At 38.1% G+C, this 15,293-nt stretch overlaps 1 protein-coding gene across 1 annotated transcript in view; it reads left to right on the top strand.

Annotated features, from left to right (window-relative positions):
• Positions 1-506: 506 nt before the first annotated feature.
• SEC62 (SEC62 homolog, preprotein translocation factor) overlaps positions 507-15,293 on the top strand; it is a 31,700-nt gene continuing 16,913 nt past the window's right edge. Inside the window, exons 1-3 of the mRNA XM_019959771.2 lie at positions 507-628; positions 9,513-9,621; positions 10,623-10,728. Of these exons, the coding sequence (XP_019815330.1) occupies positions 593-628; positions 9,513-9,621; positions 10,623-10,728 (251 nt within the window). The 5' untranslated portion in view covers positions 507-592. The remainder of the gene's footprint in view (positions 629-9,512; positions 9,622-10,622; positions 10,729-15,293) is intronic.

Genomic DNA, 15,293 nt, shown 5'->3' with positions numbered 1-15,293 from the left:
GAAAGATAATTGGGCTTCAGTCTAGGATGTACTATTTACTAACTGTGGAGCCTTAGATAAACCAGTTGATTTCGCTGCACCTCCGCTGTCTCAGTTTTCCCACCTTCAAAATGGGAGTAGAATTTACAAATGGGGGAATGGATAGGGCAGGGCTCACTGTCAAGAAAGGAAGTAACACACTCAAAGACTGTCTAGAATTCCACAGGTCCCAGTAAATCCTAGGGGAAAAGCTCCACCCCAAACCTACTGACTCCGAGGGGGTGGGGCCCCGGAATCTGTATTTTTAACAGCTTTCCAGGTGAGTCAGATGTCTAGTCAAGAGGACTCTTTCCAGTCCTCCAGCTCTTTGATCCACTTATTAACTTCCTTCTGGTCCCAGCGATTTCCAGTTGCCGCAAAAAAAAGGAGCCGAGAAAAGAGGGGAGAAAAAGCATATCCAGGGTCGGAGTGGCCGATACCGGTCACTCGCCAGCTTCCTTCCTCCCTGGCGCCAGCCGCCAGGTTACATAACGGGTCCCGCGGCGCGCTCTCGCGAGGTTTCCACCGCCCCCGCCTCGCTCCACGTCAGAGGGAACCGGGCGGAGCGGCCAACATGGCGGAACGCAGGCGACACAAGAAGCGGATTCAGGTAGCAAAGCCGAACCCTTGGGTAGGGGGCTTTAGGGCGCTCGGAAGTGGAAGATGCTGGGAAAGCTCCCGGGAAGGGCGAGCGAAATCGAGGACAAGGTGGGGTGGGGTTCCACTGTGAGGCCGCAGGTTGTGGGCTGCGTCGTTGTGAGGGGCCTGAGGAAGGGCGGCGTTGGAGACGGCGGAGACAGGCGGAGGTGCTGGGGCTGCAGCGGAAGGCAGAAGGCGCTGCGCTCGGAATCGGCCGTGGAGGCGCGGCCGTCAGTTCAAGATTCTGGTGGAGGCGCCGGCCTGGGCCTGTGCTGGGAGGTCAGCGCCCTCCGAGCACAGACATCGACCCTCCCGAGCTCCTCCCCTCCCTTCTCCACCCCATCTTTTCGCCTTAGCTGTCCCGAAATAGAGGCCACGGTAACTAGGGTAGAAGAACGCGGAGGACTGACCTAAAGCTACCCGTTCTTTGTGCGCGGATAGAAGGACCGTAGGACGTGGGAGTGAGCGGGATTTGGTCAGCTGCCCCGAGGCCCAGGCGGCGACCTGCGTATCCAGGTGTTCGTTTGCTTGTACCCGCCTTTCTCCTTTTTATTATTAACGTAAGCGTCCAGTTGAAGTTTTGTGGCTTTCTTTCAGCGACACAGTGTAAATAAACAAAACTCTCGGTACTGCAACGAGCGGGTCGCGCCCAGGAACCTTTGACATGGCAGTATGTCATCTCATAACCTACATAGCATCCCTCCCTCATTCCACAGGCCTGTCATCTGTGTGTTTCTTCCCTACAATTTCCCCCTGTTGTTCATGCTCTGCTGAGAGGATTAAACATGTGGAACATCTTAGACTCAGGATGTGTGTCTGCTTGTTAGTTAATGTGCCTAGAAACCTTCATATGTCATCATAAATTGGGCATGTTGTAAATTGTTAATATGCTAATCACAAATTGTTACACTCATTTTCTTTCTGTTCCTTTCTATTTCATTGCTTAGAATGACTTTCTGTCTGATGTTTTATTTCTCTGTTGAAAAAAAGTTTATCACTTAACTTACACCACGGGTGATTTAGGTATGCAAGTTAAAATTATCCTTAAAAGTCTGAAGTACTATGGGAAAAAAGATATGATCAGTAAATCTGGAATTTTGGAATTTGGCAGAAATAAGAAAGTTTCAAGTAGAGTACAGAAGGGGACCAAAAAGAGACAAATCCTGTCCCCTCCCCCAAGTTCAGACAGGTCATAAAACCAAGGCTTAAGTTTATTGTGAAAGAAGTTTATAATTATACTATTCCTAGTCTTTCAGAATTTAATGTTATTGGTCAGTTGTGGATACATAATTTTTTATTAGAATTTGTATTGAAGTTGTCAAATTAGTACTTACTGAATTTCTTATATTTACACATATGGTACATTTTATGGCCCTAAACATTTTTTTTTTTTTTTTAATTTCAACTCTTCTTTACTGTGGTCACAAAAGTGATCCTAATTTACTTTGAATAGCAGCTCTATTTCAGTTGTGATCTCATATTAAGCAAAAAGATTAAAAACTGGTATAGCAGTGGTAGTGACTGGGAGCTCAGACTTGAGCCATACTGTGCCTGTTTGTACCCCAGTGTCAGTAATTATTAGCTGTGTAACTTTGGTCGAATTACTTAGCTTTTTTCCTCTATTTCCAAATCCATAAGAAGAAATATTTACCTTGAAGGGATCCTATTTGGGTTGTGGTGGAAAAAAATACGTGAGTGGATGACTTGTTATTAAAGGTTATAAAAGCTATGAAAATAGTATTTGGCACATAACTTTTTTTCCACCTCCCCGAGGATGAAGGGTTTAGGATTACTTTTTTTGGTTTTTGCTAAGCACTCTGATATGCTGAGGTGGAGAAGGCAATGGCAAGCCACTCCAGTACTCTTGCCTAGAAAATCCCATGGATGGAGGAGCCTGGTGGGCTACAGTCCATGGGGTCGCCAGGAGTCGGTCGCGACTGAGCGACTTCACTTTCACTTTTCACTTTCACGAAATGGAGAAGAAAATGGCAACCCACTCCAGTGTTCTTGCCTGGAGAATCCCAGGGACCGCAGAGCCTGGTGGGCTGCTATCTATGGGGTCGCACCGAGTCGGACACGACTGAAGCGACTTAGCAGCAGTAGCAGCTGATATGCTGAAGAAATATTAACAGTTACCTATTCAGTAAATAAACCTTTGAGTTGAGAGTGCCATAAAAAATTTTTTACTTACTATTGTTTAATTGTGAATTAGCTAAGTATGTGAGGATCTGATTGTTAAAAAATCAAGTTGTTATACTGCTAAGTGAAAATAAATGACATTTCTCAAATCCTCCAACTTTTCTATATAGCTATGTTGTGTGGAAGGAATGTTGTAGAGCTCTTGGGCATACTACTTGGAGTACTACTATGCAGTCTCAACAGTAGCTTATCAATCTCCCTTTTTTTTCCCTTCAGGGAATCAGAAAATGTAATATTGGTGTTACTTTAGACAAAAAGATCAAATGTAGTGGCCATGTTTACAGTTGAAGTTACAAGAAAACATCCTATTGTAAGACTTTTGGACAAAAGTTCTGTAATATCAACTCGGTTTCCTGTTGTTTGTTACTTGATGTTTCATGTTTACAAAAGATTTCTACATATAATAGAATTAGGGACCTTGAGTTGTAATTTGTATGTTGGGGGAAAGGATTGCTAATGTAAGTTCAGGGTTTTAAAAAGTAGTTAATTTGTATGCTTTTTCTGGGACAGCCTAATTTTAGATTTCTGGTATTCCATCAAAGTTGGAAGCAAGAGGACTATTTTGTCACATTTCCTTCTTGGACTCACTTTACTGGCCACTGAAAACCAAAAGTGAGCTATGTGTTCATTGACATTACATTGGGAAGTTTTCTTGTTTGAGATTTCCAAGTGAAAGTGATCTCAATTCAAATTAATAAAATATTTGAAAACAAATAATTGTTAGTTTTCTAAGATATGCAACCATGTAAGTTCAGAAACATACTCTAAGTGCTTATAGGTTAACAAAGTGCTGTTTACTAGAAAGGTTAGCTTAAAATCCTAGTACCGCAAATTTTAGAGTTGAAAAGGAATTTCAAATTGGGTTTTTTGGAAACCTCAGTAGCCACTACTATACTACCATTATCCCTTACATCCTTCAAGCTACTATGTGACTTTAAGCAAATGATTTATCTAAGATCTCCTCTGGCTTTTAGATTTTAACCTGAAACCTATTTGCATTTTCACAAATACTTTACACTGCTTGTGAAAGTGTTCGTCGCTCAGTCGTGTCTGACTATGCGACCCCATGGGCTGTAGCCTACCAGGTTCCTCTGTCCATGGGATTCTCCAGACAAAAATACTGGAGTGGGTAGCCATTCCCTTCTCCAAGGGATCTTCCTGATCTAGGGATGGAACCCTGGTCTCCCACATAGCAGGCAAATTCTTTACCATCTGAGACAATACTGCTTGTATAAAAATACAAATTGACAATTGGTGCCCTAATCTATGTCTTTTGCTCAATTTATTCAACAAGCTTATTTATTACGTAAGATTATTTCTGTTGAATAAATTGATTTAAAATTTTTTTCATCATTTTGAGGGTAGGAGAATGAGGGGGCAGAAATTCTAAGTCAAAATTTCTGTAAGATTGAAGCCCATGGCTTACTGACTCTTGATCTAATTTTTTTTTCTCAGAAAGGTTACCTTAAGTACCAGCTAAAATAATATATAGCTAGAAATGGTAACGGAGAAGGCAGTTGCACCCCACTCCAGTTCTCTTGCCTGGAAACTCCCATGGACGGAGGAGCCTGGTAGGCTGTAGTCCATGGAGTCGCTAAGGGTCAGACATGACTGAGCGACTTCACTTTCACTTTCATGCATTGGAGAAGGAAATGGCAACCCACTCCAGTGTTCTTTCCTGGAGAATCCCAGGGACAGGGGAGCCTGGTGGGCTGCCGTCTATGGGGTCGCACAGAGTTGGACACGACTGAAGCGACTTAGCAGCAGCAGCAGCAGCAGAAATGGTAACCCCAGTTTCATTATAGTATTTTTTAATGTTGATGTATTCTGAAATAAAAAATAGTCTTTGTTAAATAATTTAAAAAGAAAGTTCTTCCCTAACTTTCCATTTTTGTAATTTTGGACTGTGAGTTGCAACTGCTGGCATCTTGGTGTTTGGGTTGGCAGTCCACCCTCAAAATGTATTGGTTCTTTGCTCATTCTAAGATGTTTGGGCTCATTCATTGAGCTACAAAATTCCCTTCATTGGAGGGTTGATAAACTTGTTTCTCTTTTTTAGTGGGTGATGCTATTCCCAAAAGACCTTCAATTTTGTCATTAGATTTCTAGAAAAGTTAGGAAAATATTCTGAAGATAATGTGTATATAGACAGGAAGAGGATAAGACTGTTTTAGCCTGCAGCAGGGGAGCAGTGAGAAGGAAGATTCCATGGCAGGCTCTTCTGTATTACTAGCTTCCCAAGTCATGTAATCTTGGTATGCTTCAATAATAATCTTTCTGGCTTCAAAGCCCCAGCAGATGGCACAAATCCTAAACTCTTAGAGGCAGCCTACAATATGTATGTTATATGTGGTATAATGAACATGTCATATTTCACAGAAGATACTAAAAGTTTTTTAAGGATTTGAACTTGAAGGAGGAGCAAGGAAGAAAGCCGTTCTGTTGTACAAATATCTTGTTAAGAATTCTAGTCAGATGTTTTAGGGAAGTTACTGATACTTTAAGAAAGTATCAGTGAATAAGGAACTCTGTGTCTAGTTGAGATTATCCAAGTCCATGTTTTCTGGGCCTTTTCTGTTTATTCATGCTTAGCAGTGCCTTTACCAAGGAGGGGAAGGGAAGGAAGATAGAATACTTGAGTATGTTTTTGCAATTGTGGAAAAGAGCTTGGTGAACTTGAAGTAATTGTTAAAATGAGGTTTTTAAACTGTTGTGGATTCATGTAGAATCAGATTCCGTACTGTATATAATAACAGTTTCTTTTGTATCCTTGTAACATATTTTATGTGTGATGCCTGTATCAACAGTCAGTAGATTGGTACCATGTCTAGTTAATGGTTTGGGTGTTAGTATGAGTGTAGACTGTCATGCCTAAGGTTGATGTGATTGTTTCCTCCCCAGAATAACCTTCATTCTGAAATTCTGTTATTGAAAAACTGTCCTTTTAGTTGATCAGACTATTTGACATCTTTTACTAAGTAATTTTGGAGAAGGCGATGGCACCCCACTCCAGTACTCTTGCCTGGAAAATCCCATGGATGGAGGAGCCTGGCAGGCTGCAGTCCATGGGGTCTCGAAGAGTCAGACACGACTGAGCAACTTCCCTTTCACTTTTCACTTTCATGCATTGGAGAAGGAAATGGCAACCCACTCCAGTGTTCTTGCCTGGAGAATCCCAGGGACGGGGGTGCCGCCTGGGCTGCCGTCTATGGGGTCACACAGAGTCGGACACGACTGAGTGACTTGGCAGCAGCAGCAGAAACTAAGTAATTTCATTCATCCTTTATCATTGAGTCCTTCCTATCTGTTCTACATTTGAAATGTTTCAGATATCAAAATCCTTCTTAGTCCAGAGTATCACATCACATCTTACTTGAATACTAACTAGTTTCCTGCCTTATGCATTTATTCCCCAGTTCATTCTACATGTAGGCTCCAAAATAGTATCTCAGTCTTTTTTTTTCTCATTATGTCCTCCTCCTAGTCAAAAACTTTCTGTGACTTACAGGGTAAATTTGAAAATTCTCAGAATGCTTTGAATACTATTTAGCCCTATTATACTTACACCTACTTAGCCTCACAATGCTTTCTAACTTGACTCTAGTGAAACCAAATTTTATACTCATTTTCAGCCACAGTATTTTTATACTATTCATTCAGCTTATCCTAAACTTGTTCATCTTTCAGAATCTAGGTCCCTCTTCCAGGAGATCTTTCATAGATCCTGTTTTGTACTCCTAAAATATTTTTTCTACCACTTATTTTGAAAAATAACAGTTGTTGTTTTGGATAGTTGTAACATAATGTAGCGGAGAAGGAAATGGCAGCCCACTCCAGTACTATTGCCTGGAAAATCCCATGGACGGAGGAGCCTGGTAGACTGCAGTCCATGGGGTCGCTAGAGTCGGACACGACTGAGCGACTTCACTTTCACTTTTCACTTTCATGCATTGGAGAAGGAAATGGCAACCCACTCCAGTGTTCTTGCCTGGAGAATCCCAGGGACGGGGAAGCCTGGTGGTCTGCCGTCTATGGGGTCGCACAGAGTCGGACGCGACTGAAGCGACTTAGCAGCAGTAGCAACAGCAACATAATGTAGGTATTGTGCCTTAACAAATTTTTGGTATTAACTGTAGCACCCAATGGTATTTTAGGGTAAACAACTCAGTAATTATATGTTTGAACAATTTACATTTATCACGAGTTCTCCCCCACATACCATTTTTAATGATATCCCAGTAACAACTTATCAGTCAATTAGATAAATCTTTAGATTGACAACAGATGTATTAACTGAGGGGAAAAATTAAACATATATGGGTGTGATTATAAAATAGAATTGGTCTCTATAAAGCCAATTATACTATCCCATTATTTCCAACTATTTATATAGTGTGACTTTTTCGGCTGTACATGAACATACAGAATATTGTTACTGATAGATGAGGCTTCTAGAAATTCAGTGTTACTTGGGCATAATTAAATGCTATCATTTTACATATACTAATGTATTTTAGTGTGATTTCAAAAACCAAAATATAGAATACTTTTTAGCTTGTGAAAACTATATTTTGTGAAAATAAAAGTTGCTCAGTCTTGTCCTACTCTTTGCGACCCCATGGACTGTATAGTCCATGGAATTCTCAAGGCCAGGATACTGGAGTGTACTGGACCCCAGATTAAATAATTATAAACACTGTAGATTGTAGTGAACTTGGTAGTGTTAAAGTTTGAATTTACAGTTTTTTAAGATTCTATTTTTCTGTGATATTTCTTTTTATATATAAAACTAAAGGCCTTTTATTCTTATAAATATTTGGTTTTTATTATAGTCTTCATTTGGATTGAATGGTTTGGGTTTTTAGCTTTTTTTAAAATTTTTATTTTATATTGGAGTATAGTTGATTTACAATGTGTGGGTTTCTAATTTTTATTGTCACAAATAGTAACCCACAAATGAGGTAGTATGAGAGTGTAAAACTCATGCACTGTTAATTGGCTGTTTGAAGCAGAGAAGTTGGGAAATGCAAAGGAAGAAATCCGAGAAGTAGCTGCCTGGTGACCCAACAACAAGGGCACAGATTTTCACTTCATCTCACAAATTACTCCTCTTCAGGATAAAGTTAAAGCTGAGACTTTGTTAGTTGTCCCTTATTTTCCGCAGACATAACTGAATTCAGACTTATTTGAAATTTGTGGAAAAACTGACATAAATACAGATGATTTAGATAGTTTATTTTTCCTGTTTTGTATTAGTAGAATGTCTTGCCTAAAAGATAACTGTCTTCGGCATTATTTATTCTCAGCAGTCTAGATTCTTGGCAGTTAATTCTTCGCTATTATTTGGCACTTTATTCGTTTTAAGAAATAGACCTTCATGAAATCATTCACATTTAAATTATACATTGCTAGAAATATTGCTTGAGTTCTCTATGTATTGTGCTTAAAAATGTGAAGGCAGTGCTTTTATTTTGATATTAGTAACTTACAGCAGTAAGACAACTTCTAAAAGTAAAAAAAAATAAGATATATATACACAAATGTAAATTGCTCTCATTTTCTTCAGTATATGAGTAGAGAGAATAAGTACACTGCTTTTAACTACTCAAAAGTAGTTCAGAAGGTAAGGAAATAAAAGCAAGATGGGAAATGATAAACAATGAAGTGGTAAAAAATTTGGAAGAAAGAATGGGAAAATTTTAGAAAACAGGGAAGGATTAAAGCAGCCTTTTCAAAACTCTTTGTTCACTTCCATTAATCAGTTCGTAAAGTGAAAGTCACTCAGCCATGTCCGACTTTTTGTGACCCCCTGGACTATGCAGTCCATGGAATTCTCCAGGCCAGAATACTGGAGTGGCTAGCCATTCTCTTCTCCAGGGGATCTTCCCAACCCAGGGATCCAACCCTAGGTCTTCTACATTGCAGGTGGATTCTTTACCAGCTGAGCCACCAGGGAAGCCCAGTCAGTTTTAAATGAGATTATAACTTACTTGTCTATTGCATTTTAATTTTTGCTCTACCTCTGTTCAGAAAGGAAGAAGAAAGGCAAGGTGAGAAAGGATTCCCCGACAGTATCTAGAATTTGTAACCCTAAAAGGAAAGGGAATACAAATCTTCAGCATCTCAAGTAGTATCTTGTATCTGGGACCACACTGGGACAGCTGTCTTTGGTTAATTTGAGAACTCCTCCTGCGATCTCTAGTCTTTTGTTTAGGGTACATAACTTTGGCTGTTACTTAACATTTATTTATGGCACCTGTTTCTACCTACGTTGACATTTGGGCACTCACTATTGACAGCCTCTTAATGTTTTGAATTATTGTCTATGGCTTGTAAAGAGAGACCAAGCAAGGGTAAAGATGAACTGGTACACAGTGGTTACCATGCTGGAAAAACAACTCAGAATAAATGCCTTGTAGCTGAGGCCAAGAGACAAGCAACTTTGGGCCCTCTCAACTTGTATTTGAAAGATGTGTAATTTTTAAAATCTGCATTCTGTCTTTTGTATAGATTACCAGGTCTGCTCTAGAAAAAGCTTGAAAGAAAGGCCTGTAGTACACTTTAAAAGATTTTCAGAAAAGATATGTAATTTATTCTTCAGTGTATGAATGTCTCAAGTAAATAATTACATTAAATTTAATATTGTTACTTTGCAGGAAGTTGGTGAACCATCTAAAGAAGAGAAGGCTGTAGCCAAGTTTCTTCGATTCAACTGTCCAACCAAGTCCACCAATATGATGGGTCACCGGGTTGATTATTTTATTGGTAGGATTTCATATTTTAAATTATGTTAGTGGGCATATTTTATAAAGATACCTAATTTGGGGATAGGCAGATGTTTTAAAAGTGCTTTGCAAGAATGATTGGTGAAGGTAGGTGAGGGTCATATGGCACATGATTATCCTATTCTTTCCTTTCATAATTAAAAATGTCAATAGTAAAAATGAAGTACTTTTTAATGACATTTGAGATATTTTTAAAATAGAATAAGATTTATTTTCAGTACTGATTTTTAAGCAGATAGTTCATGTACTTAAATGATACTTTTTAAAAAAATTCCAGCATAGAAGTTAGTGTGAAACCAGTGTTGGAACCAAGTTGGGAGCTTTTGTTCTTCATATAATCTGAACAACTTCATTATAAGCTAATATCATCTGTAGTATTGCCCGATAACTTATAACTCAAAAGTTGTTGAGTTTGCCTGTCTGATCAATTAAGATTAAATTGCCATTATCGAGAAGAAATTCCTTTATATTCTCTTTAGTGCTATGATTAATGATTTTGCTAGTCATTAAAAGTTTGAAAAATAGACATGCTATTCTTTTCAGATCTCATCTATTTAGTTTTTTCTAGTGACAGCAGTAGATTGTTTACAGAACGTATTCCTTGGTGGGTAAAGCTTGGAGACAGAATTTCTCTTACTGTGTGGTAGAGGACAATTTTTGGTTTGTCTTATATTTTGATTATTTGATAAGAGTGATATTTACGTTTATTTTGAACTTTTTAAAGAACATTTTCTCAATTTATATTGCTTGAGTTCATATTTTTTATTTATCATTTATTTCACAGCATTACTTTAAAAAGCTGCTTATCAGTATGTTTCACAAATTGAGCTATTTGTCATGATTGTGTCAGACTTAAATTTTCTGTTGAACTTGGTTTTATTTTCGAATGCTGGAATGTTGAAATTTGCCTTATAGAATATTATTTAGATAGACTCAAGTTCTGCTATATACTAAATTTAGAATAATTAATTTCTTCTTTAGCTTCTAAAGCAGTGGATTGCCTCTTGGATTCAAAGTGGGCAAAGGCCAAGAAAGGAGAGGAAGCTTTATTTACAACAAGGGAGTCTGTGGTTGACTACTGCAACAGGTACTGTTTATTTCTTAGTGAAGGATAATGTGAATAGTAATTTAAAAACGGTCTCCGTGGTCCTAAAGCTCCTTCCCTGTTTTTATCGTTTAGTTCTGTTACAACGTAGCTCAAGCATGACTTTTACGTGTAACTTGGATATCTTCAGTAACTCAGGAAATGCATTTATTTGGAGTTAGACCATCATATTTTTATAGTTTTTATTTGTATTCTATTAAATTTGTACATTTGCAGGCTGACTGAACTGAGGGATCAGCAATAAAAATCATATACCAGTGCCTATTGTGAACATAAAAGTTCTTTCTTTTCTAGAGAAAACAGGTGGGGAGTCTTTTCCAAAACTTTGTCAGGAACTCCTAATTGGCCTGTTGTCCCTGTTGTTTGTGTGTCTACCCACTGAGCCATTAGCCAGGTACACTCTTCTGTTTTGTTTGTGATTGCTATTGTATTCCTTGTGAAATCAAGGCAGCTGTGACATCTATCTTTTCTTGATTCCAAGATGAAGTATAGACAGTTCAGTAACATATCCATGTGTTTTATAGGTACTTCTTCTTTGGGAAAAACGTTTCATGGTGAATGGTGTAAAAAAATCCATTTTCTGGGAGTCCAGTGGTTAGGACTCTGTGTTTCCACTGCAGGGGCCACAGGTTCCATCCTTGGTCAGGAATCTAAGATCCCTCATGACACATGATATGGGCCCCCCCCCCCCCCCCAAAAATCACTTTTCTCTTGGGAAGAAGTATGCTGGTTTTGTGTTTTTTTTTCTCCCCCAGTTTTCCCCTTTGGTTTATTTACTACTTGAACAGATTTATTAAGATGTTAGTAAATCAGATTGCTTCTGTGACAGTGAATTTTATAATTGGTGGGAATTTGACATTTTAGATTATCTTATATATTTAGTAGGGAGATACACATTGCATTTACTAATATATTGCTTAATGGCATTTAAAGTGGCAGCCACATTTTAAGTCCTCAGTCACTGAGTTGTGTCTTAGTCTTTGTGACCCCAAGGACTGTAGCCTGTCAGGCTCCTTCTGTCTGTGGAATTTTCCAGGCAAGATTAGTGAAGTGAGTTGCTCTTTCCTTCTCCAGGGAATCTTCCTGACCAAGGGATCACACCTGAGTCTCCTGTATTGGCAGGCGGGTTCTTTACCATTGAGCCACCTGGGAAGCAGCAGCCACATGAGAACCCTCTTAAAAAACTGTTAAAAAAATTTCACAGTCTGTCTGCTAAAGCTGTAAAGTTGAAGAATTGTTAAATGTTTATTAAAATTCTTAGCTGCCAATTCCCTGGTGGTTCAGTGATTAAGACTCCTGCTTTCACTGCCATTGGCCTGGTGTTCGATCCCTGATTGGGGAACTGAGATCCCACAAGTGGTGCTGCACAGCCAAAAAAAAAAAAAAATTCTTAGCTGCCAAAAACTGGAGTCATTAACGGACCTTTCAGAAGCAATGAAAATTTCATTGTTGGGGCAGGGATTAGCTAACAGAAGTGCAATCACTATTTTCCTTTTAGCCATCTGTGTATTAGAATTCCAAAGTGCAAATTTCCCTGCCTGCCTCAAAATAGACTTGTTTTTTATACGTAGTATATAAGTAGAAGCTGCTGTAAATGCACAAAGAAGTTAAATCACTTACCCAAAGTCACAAAGCTAGTAAGTGGCTAGCCAAAATTCTAAATCCAGCCATCTGGCTTTGCAGTGTAGTCCATGGTCTTAACCACTGCACTATACTATCTTCTCCAAAATAATGATCCAGTTAATGAACAGAAATTAAGATGAAGGATTAACCTGTCAGTATTATTTGAATATTAGTGCTTGCTTTGGCAGCACATACACTAAAATTTAATATAAAATCTGAGCCCAACTCTCCGAGATAAGCAGCCAATATTAATATGTTTCTCTTGGCCTTTTAGGAGACTTGATACTTTGTTATATGAAAAGCAAAAAAAAAAAAAACGAGTATGGCGATGGTTCTAGCAATACACTCACTTTTTGTTGTATATGTTATTCCCATTCATATCAAGCTTTTTGTGTCCTTTTTGCACTAAGATAGAGAAGCATGAATTTTTCAAAACCACTTCTAATAATAACCATAGAGACCCCATGATGACCAGCTCTCATGGGTTCCTAACTGACTACAGGCAGAACCACAGAGAGACACTAGTCCTGTCTCATTCTCTGAAGTGTGCTTGAGGGAGGTTGAGGAAAAACAAAACAGGAAACTATAGTATGATACACAAAACAGTCTTTTCTAGTATGCTCCATGCCTCTTCATAGCCTGTTTCAAATACAGACTCTTAAATCTTGTATCTAGTGTCATCCTAACCTTCCTGTGACTTTGCATCTCCAACCCCCCAGTCTACTAATGTCCTTATCACTCTCATTCTTATACCACACTCCTCTTTTCTGGTCTTTTGGTAATAACCTACCACTTTCTCCACGTGGTTCTATCCTGCCTGCCTCTCAATATAAGTCCCCCACATTGCATCTTTAGTATTTAGTATTCCCCGGGTCCTCTAGCTTACATTAATCTAATATTCTATAGAATTTATAAAGGTAACTGTTTAAATAGATTTGTTACATGTGTGTGTGTGTGTTTTTTTTTTTTTTTTTTTCCCTTGCCGACTAAATCTGAAGGCAGTTGGAGGACTGTTCTATACTTTAGTGTAACTCCACAGCAGTTAGCTCAGTGTGGGCATTTAATAAAACCTCACCCTTGTTAGATAAGTTAAAGTCCTAAACACATGTCTGGCATTTAATAAACATTTACTAAACCTGGGAAAAAATTAAGAAGTGAAGAAAAGTAATAAGCAATTTAGTGGCATTTTGCAGGCTGCTTTTAATCCATTTATTTATTCTACAAATACATATCAAATATCTATTATAGGCCAGGCCTCAGGAATACAGAGATAACTGTGACTTGGCTCTTGCCTCCAAAGCACATATTGTTGTCTGAGAGAGAATCTGTGACTAGTTACAATATAGTGTGTTCTGTAAGAAAGAAAGGAAAGTTCAAGAATAGCCTCACAGAGAAAACATTTTAATAAAATTTTGAAACATAAAATAGGTGATTACCCAGCAAATAATAGGGGAGTGGACATTTGATCCTGGCAGAGGGCATAGAACATCCTGAGTTAGGAAAGTACGAGTAGTCTGTGAAAATGTCAGTTTATGTAGTTGATTTGTTCTGTACGGTGTGTTTAAAGCTAAATAAATTGAGGCACTGATTTTATTACAATAGTAAGTGTCATCTCATTTTTTGAGGCATATGGTGAATTGAAGTAGACATTCTCTATCAAGGAATAAGTCAATGATTCTACTTATTAATGAATGGAATGAGGGTGTAATGTAATGATTTATAAACCAAATGTGTTTTCTCTATTAAATGAAATTAATGATTTCACTGCAGCACTGGTAATGGCTAACATTGAGAACGTGCGTTCCAGGCACCATGGTAAACAATCTGTATGCTTCTCATTTAGTTCTAGAAACCCCTATGAAATAGATACCCCATTTTAGAAATATACTAAAATTAAGTAACTTACCCAATACTGTGTAGCTAATTAAGTGGTAGAGGTGATATTTGAACCCATCTACCTGAATGTGAATTTCTCATTACCAATTTGATTGGTTAATAATCTTAACTTTTGTCTCATGGGCTGGAGCAGCTGTGCAGAAGTAACAGAGCAGATGTTCCTGCTGATTCTATCCTCTTCTGTAACTGCTTGTCAAGGGAAGAATTGTTTTTTCTCCTAAAGTTCTGTGGTTTATTTTTTAAATTATTTATTTCTTTATTAAGAACATTTTTTTCACTAAAGCAAAGAAAACTTTGAGAACGCAAAGAAACTTGAGAAGACTTTGAAAATGATGCAGAAGAAAATGCAAATTACTAATGATGTTGCCTCAGGAATAATTACATTACCATTTGAGACTATATATTTAAGTATCTATATGTGTACATATGTACTCTTAATATATGGAGAGCTATAATATGAACTGTAGTATGAAATGCTGCTCTTCAATTAACATACAGTGAGTAAGATGTATTTTCATTTTCATACTAAATTGTAATGAATGATCCTGATAGAAAATCTGGAAATTATATAAGTGAAAAATAAAGAAATTAGAATATTTTCATTATAAATTTTTGTAAGAAAGTCTGAAGTAGAATGAAAATGAAAGATTCCCCCCCTCATTCAGATACTCAACACTACTCTTAAATCGCACTTTCTGCTCATAAGTAGTTAATTATTAAGGGTCTCATTTCAGATTTTTACTTGTTTACATATATGTGTGTATGTAAACAGATATTCATATATGTATGTGTAGTAGATATTAATGCTAGATTCTTTGGGGACATTTCAGACAGTTGCACAATTGTATGCTATATAGCTCTTCTGAACAAGAAAAAGCTTTTTGGCAATGTTCATGGGATGGTCCTAATTGGGCATCAGAAAGAAGCCCAGCCAAGCAGGTCAAAACACAGGTAGGCAAAACATAATGATCAGAAATAAGTGGTATTTGGCCAGGAAGGAAGTGTCTAGTTAGCAAGTGTGTGATGCG

Source organism: Bos indicus, chromosome 1 (genome assembly GCF_029378745.1).
Source record: "Bos indicus isolate NIAB-ARS_2022 breed Sahiwal x Tharparkar chromosome 1, NIAB-ARS_B.indTharparkar_mat_pri_1.0, whole genome shotgun sequence".
Classification (NCBI taxonomy): domain Eukaryota; kingdom Metazoa; phylum Chordata; class Mammalia; order Artiodactyla; family Bovidae; genus Bos; species Bos indicus.
Note: the sequence above shows the minus strand (reverse complement) of the source record. Positions and strands in the feature narration are given on the sequence as shown.